Below are 14440 nucleotides of genomic sequence, written 5' to 3'. Positions count from 1 at the left end.
CAGCCACATTCCATAACTTACCCGCAAATGTCACACCCAAGTCATTTACCATTGACCTGAAGCCTGCAGGCAAGGAACCAGCTACAGTGAAAGCTGGGAAGAAACATCACACTATGGCAGTTACTGGTAGTCATCTGACTCTCCATTTCAACAACCAGGATGATGAGTCTAAGCCCGAGCCTTCTCAACCTTCCTTTGAACCTGGCTTCAAAACACCCCTCTATTGGTGCAGTCCTTTACTGATAGAATGATCAGCATCCTCTTGGTCTATGTCATCTGTACTTCACATCCAATGTAATTGTGCAGTTTGGTAGCTTCTGCTAGGACTGTGGGAAGGAATGGGAGGGGTCACTATGTGTTTTTCTAGTTGCCTATAGTGAGATGTACAAGTGGAAGAGTGGTTTTGGTTATTGAGGAAATCCTTATAGCTGTTACCTAGTCCTTACATTTGATATGTCAAAGTGTACATATATAAATCTGATATCTTGTCACACTATCCCAGGGAAGCAGTAAACCTCTATTGGTAAAATGATTTACGTAATATACCGTCCCGTCGCACATAAACGCCTGCGCTTCCAAAGGCAAAGAGTGTCTACTACGCCCGGTCGTGCGCCATTTGACGTTGTGATCTGTAGTTGAGTAATATATCTTTCAACCGCATAAGCAAAAGCGCCCTGTGCCATATCTCATATTGAGCTGAGGGGGACGATCGATCAGCCTACTTCGACATTGGCGGAGGGAAAGTGACGAAGATGTCGCCTATCTTGAAACGGGATATAACGGACCAAGTTCGATATGCCAAGCGATTTATCGGAGCGACCACAGGCATACAACATCCCTCTTTGCGAGATGACAATGACTACGAGAAGGCTCTCGAGACGGAAGATCTACCTATAGCTACCGGGGCGTACGCTTCGAGTTCGTCGGCTAGACAAGGTATAGGAGTCAAGAAGGATGAAGTGGAGGCGGACTATTCGTTCAGAGAAAGTAGATGGGGAGAAACCAGATCGGCATCCAACGGTGGCCCGGACAAGAAGGGGAAAGGAAAGGCGAGGGACGTTAGTGCTGGGAGAGTCGGGGATGTGCTATTTGACGAGGTGGAAGCGGAAGCGGCAGAAGATGGGTTGATAGACTCCAGATCGTCGCAAGATGGTTGGAGTGATGCGAGATCCAAGATGGGACGGATGGACTTTGCGGAGGCGGTAGATGATGCTGGTGGACAAAGCGGTATGGGAGGTGGACGGATAGGAAAGTGGCATGATCTTAGAAGTCTGCTATTCGAGGTGAGTTTGTGTTTTCCCATCGACTTCAAGTTTCGTCCCCCTCATCGATACCGTCTGCACAGGCGTAAAGCTTGGCGCCCTAAAAGGTATCAGCCGTATGATTCTTGACTGTCATTCAGTAATGTTGGAATATCACTGACACATCCTTGTCCTTGAAACTCCTCCAGGCAACACCCTCCCTCCTCCTCTCACTGATCGGACTGGTCTTCACCGGTGAACTACTCGAACATCTCGCTCGTTGGCGAGTCTTCCGCCGCGTCGACGAGCTCTTCATCCTCGTTCCCATGATCGGCAATCTGAAAGGAAACCTCGAGATGTGTTTATCCGCTCGACTCGGTACATCTGCCAATATCGGCGAACTAGATCATCGAGTCACGCGACGAGCGATGATAGCTGCCAATATGACTCTGTTAGGTCTACAAGCTCTTCTCATCTCTTGTTTGGCGGCAGTATTGAGTTTTGCCCTAGGTCTAGTCACGCAACATAGACTGGGGGATGCTCCTGGAGATCTGGGATTGGGCAAGAATACGACGATCGGGGTGGTGGATCCGTTTGATCCGGGATTAGCGTCAGCAGGCGAAGAATGGCATGAAGGATATACGAGACCGGGTTGGAAACAGCTTGTCATGGTCCTTGCAACAGGGATGGGTTCTGCAGGGATCAGTAGTGCGGTTTTGGGAACTTTCATGGGAAGCTTGATCGTTATTTCCCGTTGGGCTGGAGCCGATCCAGGTGAGTACAGCGCCCACTTTACGGGTGACAATCTGGTCTGTGGTCTGATTCATGACGCTGATGTGCTGTCTCGTTGTTAGACAACATAACACCACCCGTTGCAGCATGTCTGGGCGACCTCCTCACCCTCTTTATCCTCGCCCTGCTTGGGACTATGCTTGTAGGCATCATGGACACTGTCTTCCCCCTTCTCGCGGTCATCGTCATGTCAATAGCGGCGGGGTGGTTCACCAGACGAGTGATGAAGAACGATTGGGTCAAAAATGTTGCAAAGGGTAGCTGGGCGCCTTTAGTGAGTGATAACAAACAATTATGTGATCTTTACAAAAGCTGATGGTATGAGTCCAGATTGGCGCAATGTTGATCTCTAGCGGAACGGGTATGGTATTAGACAAAGGCGTCGCGAAATACAGAGGGTTCGCCCTGCTGGCCATCTCCATGACAGGTCAGTGACCCTTTCCTCTTCGAAGCGGAACTCGAGCTGATCAGTACATCTTCTGCCCGCAGGCTTGACCGGCTCAATCGGTGCGATCCATGCCAATCGACTTTCAACATCGCTGCATACCCTCCTCCATCCTACCCATCCACGATCAGGATCGACCACCCCAACCACCACCAGGAGCTCATCTTCCACGTCGGCAATACATCCCGGTCTCTCACCATTCCAAAGTAGCGCGACGTTGTATCTTATTGCTTTCCCATGTCAAGCTGCTTTCTTGCTATTTGTAGATTGGGCAGGGTGGATTGATATCTCACTAGGATGGGCAGGATGGTTGACATTCGCTACCACCGTGAGTTTGACCATCTATCGCACTTGTTGCCGAGTTCCGTGGATGAAGGACGTGGCTGACGTCGATGTCGATGGGAACAGACATTGATCTCGCTCAGTACCGCACATTTCATGACTCTGTTCTTCTGGTCCAAAAACCTTGACCCGGAGTAAGTATGACCTCGTTTCCCGCTTGATTACTCCGCTGATCATACATCTACCCGTGTTGCTTTCAGCTCTTACACCCTTCCTATCCATTCAGCACTAGTCGACTTCCTCGGACAGTTGCTGCTGATGGTAGCATACGAGATTTGCATCTTACAAGGTGAAGACGTCATAGTCACCAATCGATGATTGCGATCTCACCCAGCTTCGTCACCATATTTCATGAACTCAAGGAGACCGCACGGCATTTTTATTGTACATACATTGTAACCCATTTTGCAGCAACTAGCAATGAATACATCCATCCAATCCTGCCAATGAGAAAGTGGAAAAAGGACTGAAAATGATCGTACAGTATATACATGTACAGACGAAACATGGCCGCGTCGAAGAACACTACAGATCTACTAATGAGCCGCTGCTCGTGCTCGTTGTCGTCTTCTTAGGTCCCATTGGTTCGGCTGAGAGTAAGTCTATGAGAGCGGGGACGAGCCTAATCAGCAAACGGCACTCTGGGAGATTGAGTGATGAGTTGATTCGCTCACCCGTCGCGACCTTCTTTTGTTCCCCTTTAAGTCCTTCGTCATCCGCTCCGTGGGCTTTTAGGAAAGCTTCGACCTATTTGTACAACCCGTGTCAGCTTGCTCCGCTTGACACCCTAAATGCCTGACAGTTCGTGAATGGTCGTCGCACTCACCTCATCCATAACGCCCGAATCGTCTTCTCCTTCCTCCTCATCTTCACCATCACTATCACCGATAGCGTCGATTGCAAAGTTCGGTCTCTGCATCACCGCTTCTTGGGCAGCTCTGACCATCACGCTCTCTTCTCTATATCTTTGCTCAACCTCTCTGAGCGATTTCTTCTCTTCTGACGAACCTCCGCCTGCACTGGAGACCGTCTTGGTCGAAGCTTGAGAGATCTGAGAAGCAGCAGACTCCGATCGATTACGTTGTTGCTGTTGATGTTGTAAGTGACCTTGCTGTTGCGCAGGGGTGAGAAGCGATTCTCGTGCTCGAAGGTCTGAACTGCCAGATTGGTTGGGATCGGTCGACTTCGCCAAGGACGGTTTACGCCATTCGGCATGTTTGCCCAATGCTGCGCCGAAGCCGTCGGCAAGTCGATTAAGCCGTGTTTTGTTTCTAAGGGATATGTATATCAGGTCCAATGTTCACGTTGTCAATATCGTTGCACATGTGCACTCACTCATTGGTTACCACCAAGTTCATCAAACCACCTAACAAACCCTCGGACCTCTGGTGTTGTTGATGGTAGTCTTCTGTCTCCGATTTCTCGAGTTCGAAGGACGCAGAGAGATCATGGTCGAAGAATCCCTCAAGCAATTCGTCCGCAAGGACGACCATCCTGAAGGTAGCAAGGTCTACCGGAACACACTGTCAGCTGAAGTCATCTGCAGGAACAGGAGTGGAGCAGCTTACTGAGATAAGGCAAGTTGTGGGGACCGGCTGTCGAGTTTGATCTTTCTCTCGCTCCTGATGCAGTCTCCAAATCTCCATCGAACGGTTTCTTCTCTTCCACACTACCCTGAGGGGCAGTCGCATCGCCGAACTCGTATGCGTTCAGGATGAACTTGGACACAGCTGCGAGATATACATCGCCCGGTTCATTTCGGAAGATGAACTGGAAGAGATTGAATAAGTTGCGATACAAACACGAGACACGTACCAGTAACGACTCTGACAGCTGGATAACTTCGTCTTTGGTCAAGTAGCCATCTTTGTTCTTGTCATGCTTTCAGGTTGAGCTGTTAGCTAGGCGATTGTGCTCGGTGACTCTGTGAACTTACCAGTTCGAAGAACCACTCTATCGATTCCATGAGACCGCCCGTCATCACTCTATCGAGTCCCATGACGACGTCCTGCAATGAAAGCGTCCCCAGCTTCTGCGAGTCCCAAGCAAAAAACAGCCTATGACAGATAACGGATTATCAGCGTCTACATCGTCACCGAGAGTGCACGGTACGTACCGATCGATCAGCTCGTGATCCGCAATCTTCTTATCTGTTCTCTGAATGAACGCATTGGTAGTGATCGTCTCCTCCCTTGCCCACGTCGCGATCTCGCTCAAGAACACCTTGAACGTTCTGAGGTCGATCCTCGTCTCCACTCTGCCTTGGGCGTCGACCTGAATCCTAGGCTGATCGAATTGGTCACCTGGTAGAGGAGTGTTTGATCCACTTTCCCGCGCGCTTCCCGCCTCTTCCGAACAGACGGCCGCGAAGTAGTGGTCGTAAATGATTCCAATCTGATCTTTGGAGAATTTGCCGATATGTTTCAAGTTTCGAACAGCAGCCCGTTTTGAAAACTTTTCGATCTCGTCGGAGATGATTGCACGTAATCGCTTTCGTTCAGCCAAAATCGTTTCGTCGGTGATCACGTTGAACTCTCTGAAAGCCACAACAAGCAATTCCTGGAAGTTTGTGATAGCTCGAACTCGAGGGTCGGGGTGGTTAGGGTGTGCGGAATCACCGATGGTAGCAAAGTAGCTTCGCATGAGGTTGATGAACATTCCGTCGTCCGTGACCTCGAGTAGAGCTTCCCCGTTAATCTTAAGCACAGCTGCCATCGGGGTGTAAGCTAATGCTTCTTGGCGAGCGCGAGAGTACAGCTTACCTAGACCAATCTGGAAGAGGACCTTCACACCCATGGCCAGGACACAGTCGACGATTCGGAATGCGAAGATCAGGGGCATTGAGTTGATGTACAAACTCAAGAACCACCTGAGCCAAGATGTAAGCTTGTTACTCATACCTCATGACAGGACAACCTACGGGAGAGATGCTACGGAGATCTGGACATCGACGGAGACGAAGTGCTCTTGGATCATGGGCAGACATCGGTGGACCAGAGCCTCGAAGACCCGTTGATCGAGCAGAGTGCCTTCCATCGACGGACTAAATTCGAATGTGAGCTGATGGTCGCAGACAACGACGTGCCTCTCGTAAGCTCACCTGTAGTAGCCGGGAAGGATCCTGTCACAGAGCACCTCGAGCAGCCAGAAAGCTTGCTCTTCCGACATGTAGCTAACCCGGATTATCAGCGACAGTAGTGTGCTGGGACGGAAATACTCACATGAGCAAACCAGCAACAACAATGTTCAGGGCTTGACAATAGCTACAGTGATGCTTGTATCAGTATAGAAGTCCACACTTCCTGTTCTCAAGTCGACCACTCACCCAAGCTCTGGATTTCTGAAACTGTACGCTACCAGTACTCTTCTCAGTCTCGCCAAACCTTCCTCCGCCTGATACGCCTTGTACTCGGGCAGAGATCTGTTGAGATCCTTCTCAATTTCATCCGTTGACTGACTGGACTTGCCGGCGTTTTGAGACAGTAGCAGACCGTACGTCTCAGGGTTGGAGAAACGAAGATCTGATATGGACAAACTTGCTTATGAGCATGTGATCGACAAAACAGGCTGTGGGAACAACGTACAGATAGATCCAGACATCACTTCCCATAACTCTCCTCTCAATCTTGAAGGTAGACCGACTTGTAGCAATCTCTGGAAAGGGGGATATCGAAGCACTGCAGGACGAATGTAGGTGAGCGCATATCGACCGTCATGTCATGGACACCTACATGTGAAATTCCTTCCGTGGACTGAACAAGGACGTCAACTCCTGACCAGAATGAAACGGCATCCAGGGTGATATAGCTCACTCATAAAGTACTCCCTCCACAACTTCATCTTACTTCTCTCTCTCATCTTCCTAGCATCACCAGGGAACCCGAATGTCTCTCCCAGTCCTCGCTGATACAACCCCTTGCCTTCACCCCCTGGTCCTCTCAGATCGCCCTCTACATCTTGAGCAGCTGTCCCAGTTGCGCCCTTTTCACCTAGCTCGGTGCCTAAAAGGAGATGGTCCGTCTGTGGTTGGTGGTTGTGGTTATGTCCGTGAGGGTGGGGAGCGGTTGATGAAGCAGGCGAGGCCAGAAGGTATTCGGAGTACAAGGATGGGAGGAATGGTTTGAGCTGTTTCATCGCAGCGAGCTGTTAAGATGTTAGACATTACTCAGCTGAACTTACCTCATCGTCAATGGGAAGGAGACACAGCGGACGAGTCATGACATACCTGAGATTTCAGTGCATCACGAAGCAGAATCGCAAAGTGCTCCGCCGTAGGAAGTAACGAAGTGAGTTGTAGGATCTAATCGCAGCCATCGTTGTCTATCAGCTGTGATCTCCAGGGGATTGCTATTGAGGAGGCAGCCCACTATTCGCATCCCATGCCATGTTGCTAACGAAAGAGCGAAGACTCCTGCTCGAGAATTGAGCCTGCGTATTTAGGATCAGCTACGTATCTCCCAATAGGTTGGAGGAATTATAGCTAGCACTCGCACGTACCGTTCCACCCGTCTGATAGTGTACAGTGGTATCGTACATCTACAAGATTTCCTATCAAGAGAGATGAAACATAGGAATGGCGGTAGTAATGATAATCGACCAGCCTACAGTCGAATGAGATTAGTAAAGCGCTCTTTGAGAAACAGAATGTTACTCACATAAACCTCCTCCTTCCCCTCTACACTGATAACAGCGTTGATATCCATCCCTTGTAGCTCTGTCCCTCCTCCACGAGTATGGTGTACCCCTCTCAGCTTGACTACCGAGGGTGGATCAGAAGGTCCAGGTAAGGCTTCTTGCATTGGTACATTGAAGAAGTCGCGGGTCTGTTCATCCCGTGATTTCTCATGATACCTTCGCAGGTGCATAGGCAGGGACATGATGAGTGCTGAGTGTACGATTCAAACTGTGTCCGCTGTCCTATGTTGATGAGAGAGGTGACAGTTGCTGTTGTCAATTGAGAGGAATGTATCGTTGAGTGTGTGTCTTTCTCTTCCACTCTGTGTGAATGAACGCATTGACCGCGTCGCGCTCGCTGCCGGTACCTTCCCCTCACTGCCACGTGGGAAGGGAGGGAATCCAAAGTGGCAGGTGAAGATAAGATTACCGCCGCTAGTGACCGCTATTCATGTCGTATCGCTGTATGCATAGTGAGACGCTGACGCTAATTGTTACCAGCAGTCGTGCCAAAACAAGAGCTAGCAATACAACATGACCTCCTCCTGCCCTTCCTTTCATTTTCACCTCTCCGTGTGCTAGCATGCGTCCCCCCCTGAGTACGTCCTACTTCCTACCGCCCACATGGCTAGATATTCCGCGGTGCGATCTCTTCCACCTGCGGCCTGGGCCCTCCTGCGATGTCACCTATCCTCCCGACCCAGCTCTGCTCATCCTCTCAAGATAAGCAAACCACAGATCATCGACAAACCGCTCGTCGGTCTACCATCGTCAGATCGTATCAGCAATCGATAAATCGCGGTGTAGCTTAGACTCACCAAAATCAAATCCGTTAATCTTCTTGTAAACTCTTTTTTCCGCTCATCCGCACCGAGTCCTATTCCTCCGATGATCAAGCCCTCATCCCGCTGCTTCTTGTCTACTCCATCAATCACGGCTTCAGTCACTGTCTGACGAGATTCGACTCCGGGTCTGTACCCATTCACAGGGGTCCGGCAGTGTGATGGGGCAGACTGGAAAGACGAGTCGCCAGCGTGCATAGCTAGATGCGGAGCGGGTGAGATTGTAGGTGGGGCAAATGGCGGTGTTCGTGCAGCTTGAGCAAAAGTGGCATCTCCGACTTTGTGAGCGTAGATAGGTTGGTGTCGCAGGGGAGATGGAGGATAATTCTGTATAGGAGGTTGGGGAGGCGGTTGAGGTGAGGTAGATGGCGATTGTTGGGTAGAAGGGTGGAACTGAGGGAAGGACTGTTGCGGAAGAAGGGGTGGGGCTTGCTGTACAGGAAAGTTGGGTCCAGCCTGATTAGGGATTGAAGGTCCGGACTGGTATTGCTGCTGCGGCTGATATTGCTGTTGGAACGGTGGTTGAGGGGAGAGGAATTGTTGATGAGGTTGATGAGGTTGCTGAGGTTGCTGAGGTTGATGGGGTTGCTGAGGTTGCTGATGGTACCCTCGCTGTTGATAATCGTTTGGCCGGATCTGAGGAGGTTGGGGAACACTTGGAGGATTGAACCCTAGTATGCTCATCAATAGGTCATCTGCTGTTTGACCAGGTGGACCGGTCGGGAGGACAGGCGCGGGCGGAGGTGGTTGGGGCGGGGATGTCATCGCACTGGTAGATATTTCTGAGGGTGCAGGGGCAAGTACCGGGTGAGCTGGACTCGCAGCTAGTATTGGCTGGCTGGATGGAGTTGACAAGGCATTGGTGGTGACACTTGTGAAAGTGCTTTGAGGAGAAGGCACAGCTGCTTGAACAGGTGGTGACTGAAATAGGCGGAGACAAAGGCCATCGTCAGTGTCACCGCTGTTTTCTACATATTAGAGCGAACTCACTGTCAACAACCCCGCAAACAACTTCGATAATCCGTCTTCTGCACCAGCACTTGGGTTCGGCGGTGGGGAGGAGATCGCAGGTGAAGCTGTCGCGTCCGGTCGTTTTGACGGCTCTCCACAGATCCTATGTGGAATCTTCATCAGCGCCAGATCCGAAACTCAACAACAGACAGGACCGTATCGATGCTGAATGTCACCCACCCCAGAATGACACTTCGGAAGCGGTTCACAGCTTCTTCACCTTCGCTAAACCATATACCTATCCGTAATTCTAGCGTATAACATTAACTTGCACAGCTCGACAGTGACATTCAAATAGCATGGGCGTCAAGAAGAGATGATCGACAAGATGAAATCGATAACTCACTATCTCCTCTTCGTGCAACTTGCAACATTCCTTGGTCCACCACTGTCAACTTCATCTCCCCTTTCACAAGCGGTATCGCGGGATTCTTGACTGTTTGTCGATTCAGCATGTACAGCGAGTACTCTGGATTCTTCTCTCTGCAAATTCATGGACAACAGATCAGCCAATTTCCTCTCCTCCACTCTTTCAACCGCAAAGTATGTTCCACTAGCGCTTAGGCGTCTGTATCCCTGCTGTCTTCCCACTTGTCTTCAAGACAATTGCAGATGTGTTCTGCACACGCGGCCGTCGCTTACTCACCTTCGCACCACAAACAACGGTCCCTCTTGCTTCTGTTTCTCCCACTTCCCACTCGTTTCATCATAGTAGTATACCACCGAATAGACCGACGTCTCTAGAATTGACGAGACGTGGGGATCTGCTCTCTTCACTGATCGGAAGTTGGTCGCATTTCGAAAATCGATGAGACGTTGTTCTTCCTCGTCTGGTGTAGCAGCAGATGTAGACATGGCGGTGTCTGCTTGAGGTGGTGAGGTCGCGGATGGGCGTATATTGCTTGGTGCGACTCGGAATGTCGTTTAATGGGCAAGTGGGGTCGAGGGCCGACGTGATTGATGGAAGCGCGATGCGCTATGCAGCAAGCGTGAATGTGTCTCACAGCTTACTATGTCGACGATTAGGCGTCTCGTTCGAATGGTATGATTGTCCGTGTGATGAGTGGTATTGATGACTCGAGATGGAAGAAAGGAGGAGGAACAATAAGATACGCAGATCAAATGTCTTCGCTCCGTCCGTGTCGGTAAACGACATCCCTCGACACAACACTTCCACGTCATAACTTCTGACATCACGTAGAGACAGACGGCGAGAGGGGCGATTACTATCCTTCATTCTGTGATCACTACGTCTAGTCTGCTCAGATGGACTATGCATAGACTCAATGTAGCTCACAATGTCCCCTCGCTCCCCCCTCTCTCCCTTCACCGCCCCCATGTTGGCAAACATGCGTTCAAAGCTCATCCCGACTCATCTTCTTCCGAAACCATTACCTTCGCATACCGTCCCTTTCGTAAAGCGCAAGCCGGTCGAAGCGGCGGTCTTGATACCGCTCATGAACATAGATGATAGACCACATATCCTGATGGAAGTGAGAGGGCAAGGGATGAGGGTACATGCTGGGGAAGTCAGGTGAGGTGGAAATTGACCAAAGGCTCCTATTGAAGCTCAATGGCAGCCATAGCTGACTTTGGAAGGGTGTAGCTTTCCAGGAGGCAAAGCCGACGACGTAAGCTGACCACAAGCTCAAGTCTGAGATGTGATACTAAATGAAGAGTGTCTGTGTAGACGGACGAATCGCTCATCCATACTGCTCTGAGAGAAGCCAAAGAGGAGCTCGCCCTACCACCTGATAACGTCGAGATACTAGGTATGCTGGATCCAGAGTACAGCCTAGGTAACAAATCGCGAGTATGGCCCTTTGTGGTGAGTCAGGTTGCTTTGTTGGTCCTTCGTTGCTTTGGGTCCTTGCCTGCGTCTCAGATCATGCCGGTCTACTTGATACGTTGGCTGTCCAACCTATGTTTGTGTGGGAGCGAATCAATGTTGACGCTGTTCTGCATAGGGCTTTGTACACCCGACTCCACCACCTTGGCCGACTTCCTTGACCCCGACGGGTGCTCGAAGACCCGACGAAAGCCTCTTCTCTTCTTCTACAACTCTCCCTTCTCATCCGCTATCTGCGCTCATCCCCTCTCCTGCGGAAGTCTCCGCCATCCTCCCTCTCCCGCTTGACGCACTCATCGACCCATCCCGCCACGCTCTCCACTTCTTCAGACTAGACACGTATCGTCCCTACCATCGAGTCAAAGCGACGGATCTCGTCCTCCGTTCTTCTCTGACTGTAGAAGGAGGTGTAGGCGAGCTGGAAGTGTGGGGACTAAGCGGGTGGTTTTTGAATAAGTTGGCAGAGAGAGTGGGGTGGTTGGAGATGCCGCCTGTACCGCCTAGTCCAGAAGACTGATACGTTGCGCGAACCGTCACGGAAGGCATTATGACAGCGCGAGATTACTTGGCGCAAGGGGACCAGATTGGCACGCCTTGGATTGATCGTCCTGTTGTAGACATACTGTGAGCTTCGTGACGAACCTCGCGTTGGATGAACCTGATGCGACTGTAGATATCGATAGACACGGATACTACGTTCATCGAGGTCCAGGTCGTTGCCAGATAGTTGGGTAACGTTCCGTCATGCAATTTGTAGATTCATCAAGATGCCAGATTATAGGCATACATCTAGTGTCTACAAGACCCGAGTCCTGCTCGTTCTTCGCGACGGCGACACTCGCCCCAACCCTATTCATCATGCAAACACCTGATCCCACCATGTCTTCTCAATATCCAACACGCCCCCTTCATCGTCCTCCAAATCGCCCAGCCATCTCTTCAGATCCCTCGCTCCCACCTTCCGCTCGTCACCAGTTATCGCCTTCAGACCCTTCACCACCTTCTCAAGCCCTTCTGCATATTTCTTCCTCAGGTCTTCGGAGAGAAGATCCGTCCGCGAGGCGTAGAGGCAGACTCGTATTTGTTGGAAAGCGATCGTCCTGCCCAGTGACTCCGAGTCCCATCCAGCTTGATATGGAAGCGAGCTACTAGATCCTCCCGCAGCTCCACCTATCGAGAGTGATAATGTGCCAGACGTGGGGGCTGGAGGAGCCGAATCGATCCGGAGGAATTTCCATCCCAATCCTTCACCGGCTCGAGCAGCATATGTCGTCGCGTTCTCCATCAACTGAACGACATTCCGTTGTGCGGTCTGGTTAACGGGTGCCAGTCTCGCTCGTGACAAGCTGAGTTTTGACAAAGATAACAAGACAGAAGGTTTGAATTCCCTAGGTGTGTTGGCTAAGCTGGTAGGCAATTCCACAGCCGCGGTGAGATGTGTCGTAGCTTGTGATAAGTGGTACCAGGCTTGTTGGGCGAGCGGTGATGGTCCTGGCGGTAATTGGACGTTCAAGAACAACATTCGACTGGCGATGACAGAATGTGTATCCGCCAATGTAGTCAGAACGTCGGCTCGGACCGTATTCTCATCTTGCGGTGGAGCGACATCGAGACTAGCAAGTACTGCTCCTATAGCTGCAACGGCACCTTCAAGTGATCGTTCGAGTCCCATCCCGACCTGAGCTTGTGATTTGAACAAATCCCAAACGATGCTGTCCATCGCAAGCAAGACTTTGATCTCGGTCAAATCGAGTTCCGCTTGTCTTCCTGGTGGTGCGAGAGTAGCAGCTCTATCGAGAATATTTCGAACGACAGCTTGTTCCTCTTCTGTCGGTGTTTGAGGGACCGGTGTCGAGTCCCAGAGAGATAAGTGCAAGTCGATAAGTGCGATAACGGTATCGATGAACGCTGATGGTGTAGGTAAATAGGTTTCGAAAGTCGCTGATTCGTGACCATCCTCCTGTTCATCTTTCGACTCTGAATCCACCTCCATACCCTGCTCCTGCTCTCCCGCTTCACCTTCCGTAGACCCTTCTTCAATCACTTCTTCTTCCGCTAGAGCAACTTCCGTCTCCTCCCCTGTCGCTCTCAGATATTCCTCTTGGCCATCCATGACCTCTTGCAAGACATCCCTCGCTTCCTCTCGCAATTTCCGTACTTCCGCTTTGATCTCTTCACTATCCGGATCAAGGTCTTCCAGAACGTCGGCAAGACTGGAACATGATTGAGAAAGGTTGAAGCCCACGTCCATGCGAAGTAAAGGGGAGTTTGTGAGAGTTGTGGCTCGACGATAGAGGTCGATAGATTTTCGAAGGGGATCAAGCGATGCCGGGGGGAGAAGAAAGTTCGTTGACAAGGTATACAACGCTCGGGCTCTGTCAAAGGTAACGAGTGTGAGCTCTATGAGCATTCAGAAAGAAGCACCTGCTCAGCTCTTACTGATTGTATGCCGCATCGTAGGTCTCTTGGAACCCTAGAGCTTTACTATACAGCTCGATCGCACGCTCAAAGAACCGTTGAGCCTAACCAAGAGTTGTCCAATGAGCTTGATGAACGGACAGCTACTTGACTTGAACACAAGCTCACCTTATCTCCATCTCTATATCGCTCTCCCTTTTCCTCCATCTCAACTCCACCTGTCAAACGGAGAGACTTCAGTATATAGAAATACAAGTCGAGCTGAGAAGGACTCACCATCTAAAGCCTCGTCGTAGGTATCATAAGTCTGCTCTCGCTTATTTTTTCCCGCTCGTTTGGGTTGTCGAGCAGGCGATCGATCATCTTCTTCCCCACGTCTCTTCAATGGTCTTCGCGGCGGCATAGTGATCGAATGATGTGATAAGCTGTGATAAACATGATTACAAAACAGCGGTGGAGACGGACTAATTCAACTTTCTGATCGGTCGGTGTTGCGAGTGATGTTGTTGGTTTTATTGAGTCACCCCACTTACTTTCAACACAAGGAGACCAGGCAATGAGGTGATTGATGAAGTAACAACTACAAAGACCAAGCTCCCCAGGTATAAATAGCCAGAAACAGGAGTCCAGCAGAATCCCAATGATTGTGACCTTTTAGTGCAATGTGAAGCTCAGATGGTGTAGTTGGCCACTGGCTAGGCAATGTATTGATCCATACACACTGATTGTTTGTGTATGTAGCTTGTTTGAGTGCAGCAATTTGTAGCAGTCAAGTTTTAAGCAATGTCCTTCTGGTTTAAGTTCTGCTTGTAAAGAATCAATACAT

At 50.4% G+C, this 14440-nt stretch overlaps 5 protein-coding genes across 5 annotated transcripts; 2 read left to right on the top strand and 3 right to left on the bottom strand.

Moving 5' to 3' along the window:
* Positions 1-752: 752 nt before the first annotated feature.
* Positions 753-3138, top strand: CI109_106038 (uncharacterized protein; the record flags this gene model as incomplete). The annotated part of the gene is made up of 7 exons (XM_032005070.1): positions 753-1283; positions 1451-2015; positions 2096-2307; positions 2364-2460; positions 2523-2806; positions 2887-2954; positions 3021-3138. 7 exons carry the CDS (start codon positions 753-755, stop codon positions 3136-3138), a joined length of 1875 nt encoding a protein of 624 aa, XP_031860582.1.
* A 207-nt stretch (positions 3139-3345) lies between these two features.
* CI109_106037 (uncharacterized protein) lies at positions 3346-7697 on the bottom strand (the record flags this gene model as incomplete). The annotated part of the gene is made up of 20 exons (XM_032005071.1): positions 3346-3422; positions 3495-3567; positions 3647-4091; positions 4156-4330; positions 4389-4590; positions 4636-4701; positions 4757-4877; positions 4937-5528; positions 5583-5689; positions 5741-5863; positions 5921-5992; positions 6042-6083; positions 6146-6341; positions 6405-6497; positions 6552-6572; positions 6633-6963; positions 7046-7120; positions 7188-7248; positions 7318-7421; positions 7476-7697. The coding sequence occupies 20 exons, from the start codon at positions 7695-7697 to the stop codon at positions 3346-3348; spliced, it is 3198 nt and encodes a 1065-aa protein (XP_031860583.1).
* Positions 7698-8181: 484 nt separating this feature from the next.
* Positions 8182-10202, bottom strand: CI109_106036 (uncharacterized protein; the record flags this gene model as incomplete). Its single annotated transcript, XM_065967762.1, has 7 exons — positions 8182-8256; positions 8313-8906; positions 8991-9257; positions 9327-9450; positions 9528-9597; positions 9694-9830; positions 9994-10202. The coding sequence occupies 7 exons, from the start codon at positions 10200-10202 to the stop codon at positions 8182-8184; spliced, it is 1476 nt and encodes a 491-aa protein (XP_065823834.1).
* A 443-nt stretch (positions 10203-10645) lies between these two features.
* On the top strand, positions 10646-11713 carry CI109_106035 (uncharacterized protein; the record flags this gene model as incomplete). Its single annotated transcript, XM_032005073.1, has 4 exons — positions 10646-10881; positions 10954-10978; positions 11038-11175; positions 11315-11713. The coding sequence occupies 4 exons, from the start codon at positions 10646-10648 to the stop codon at positions 11711-11713; spliced, it is 798 nt and encodes a 265-aa protein (XP_031860585.1).
* A 339-nt stretch (positions 11714-12052) lies between these two features.
* On the bottom strand, positions 12053-14017 carry CI109_106034 (uncharacterized protein; the record flags this gene model as incomplete). Its single annotated transcript, XM_032005074.1, has 4 exons — positions 12053-13571; positions 13636-13718; positions 13783-13832; positions 13891-14017. 4 exons carry the CDS (start codon positions 14015-14017, stop codon positions 12053-12055), a joined length of 1779 nt encoding a protein of 592 aa, XP_031860586.1.
* Positions 14018-14440: the final 423 nt, after the last annotated feature.

The sequence above is a fragment of the Kwoniella shandongensis genome, chromosome 11 (genome assembly GCF_008629635.2).
Source record: "Kwoniella shandongensis chromosome 11, complete sequence".
In the NCBI taxonomy this organism is placed as follows: Eukaryota; Fungi; Basidiomycota; class Tremellomycetes; order Tremellales; family Cryptococcaceae; genus Kwoniella; species Kwoniella shandongensis.
Note: the sequence above shows the minus strand (reverse complement) of the source record. Positions and strands in the feature narration are given on the sequence as shown.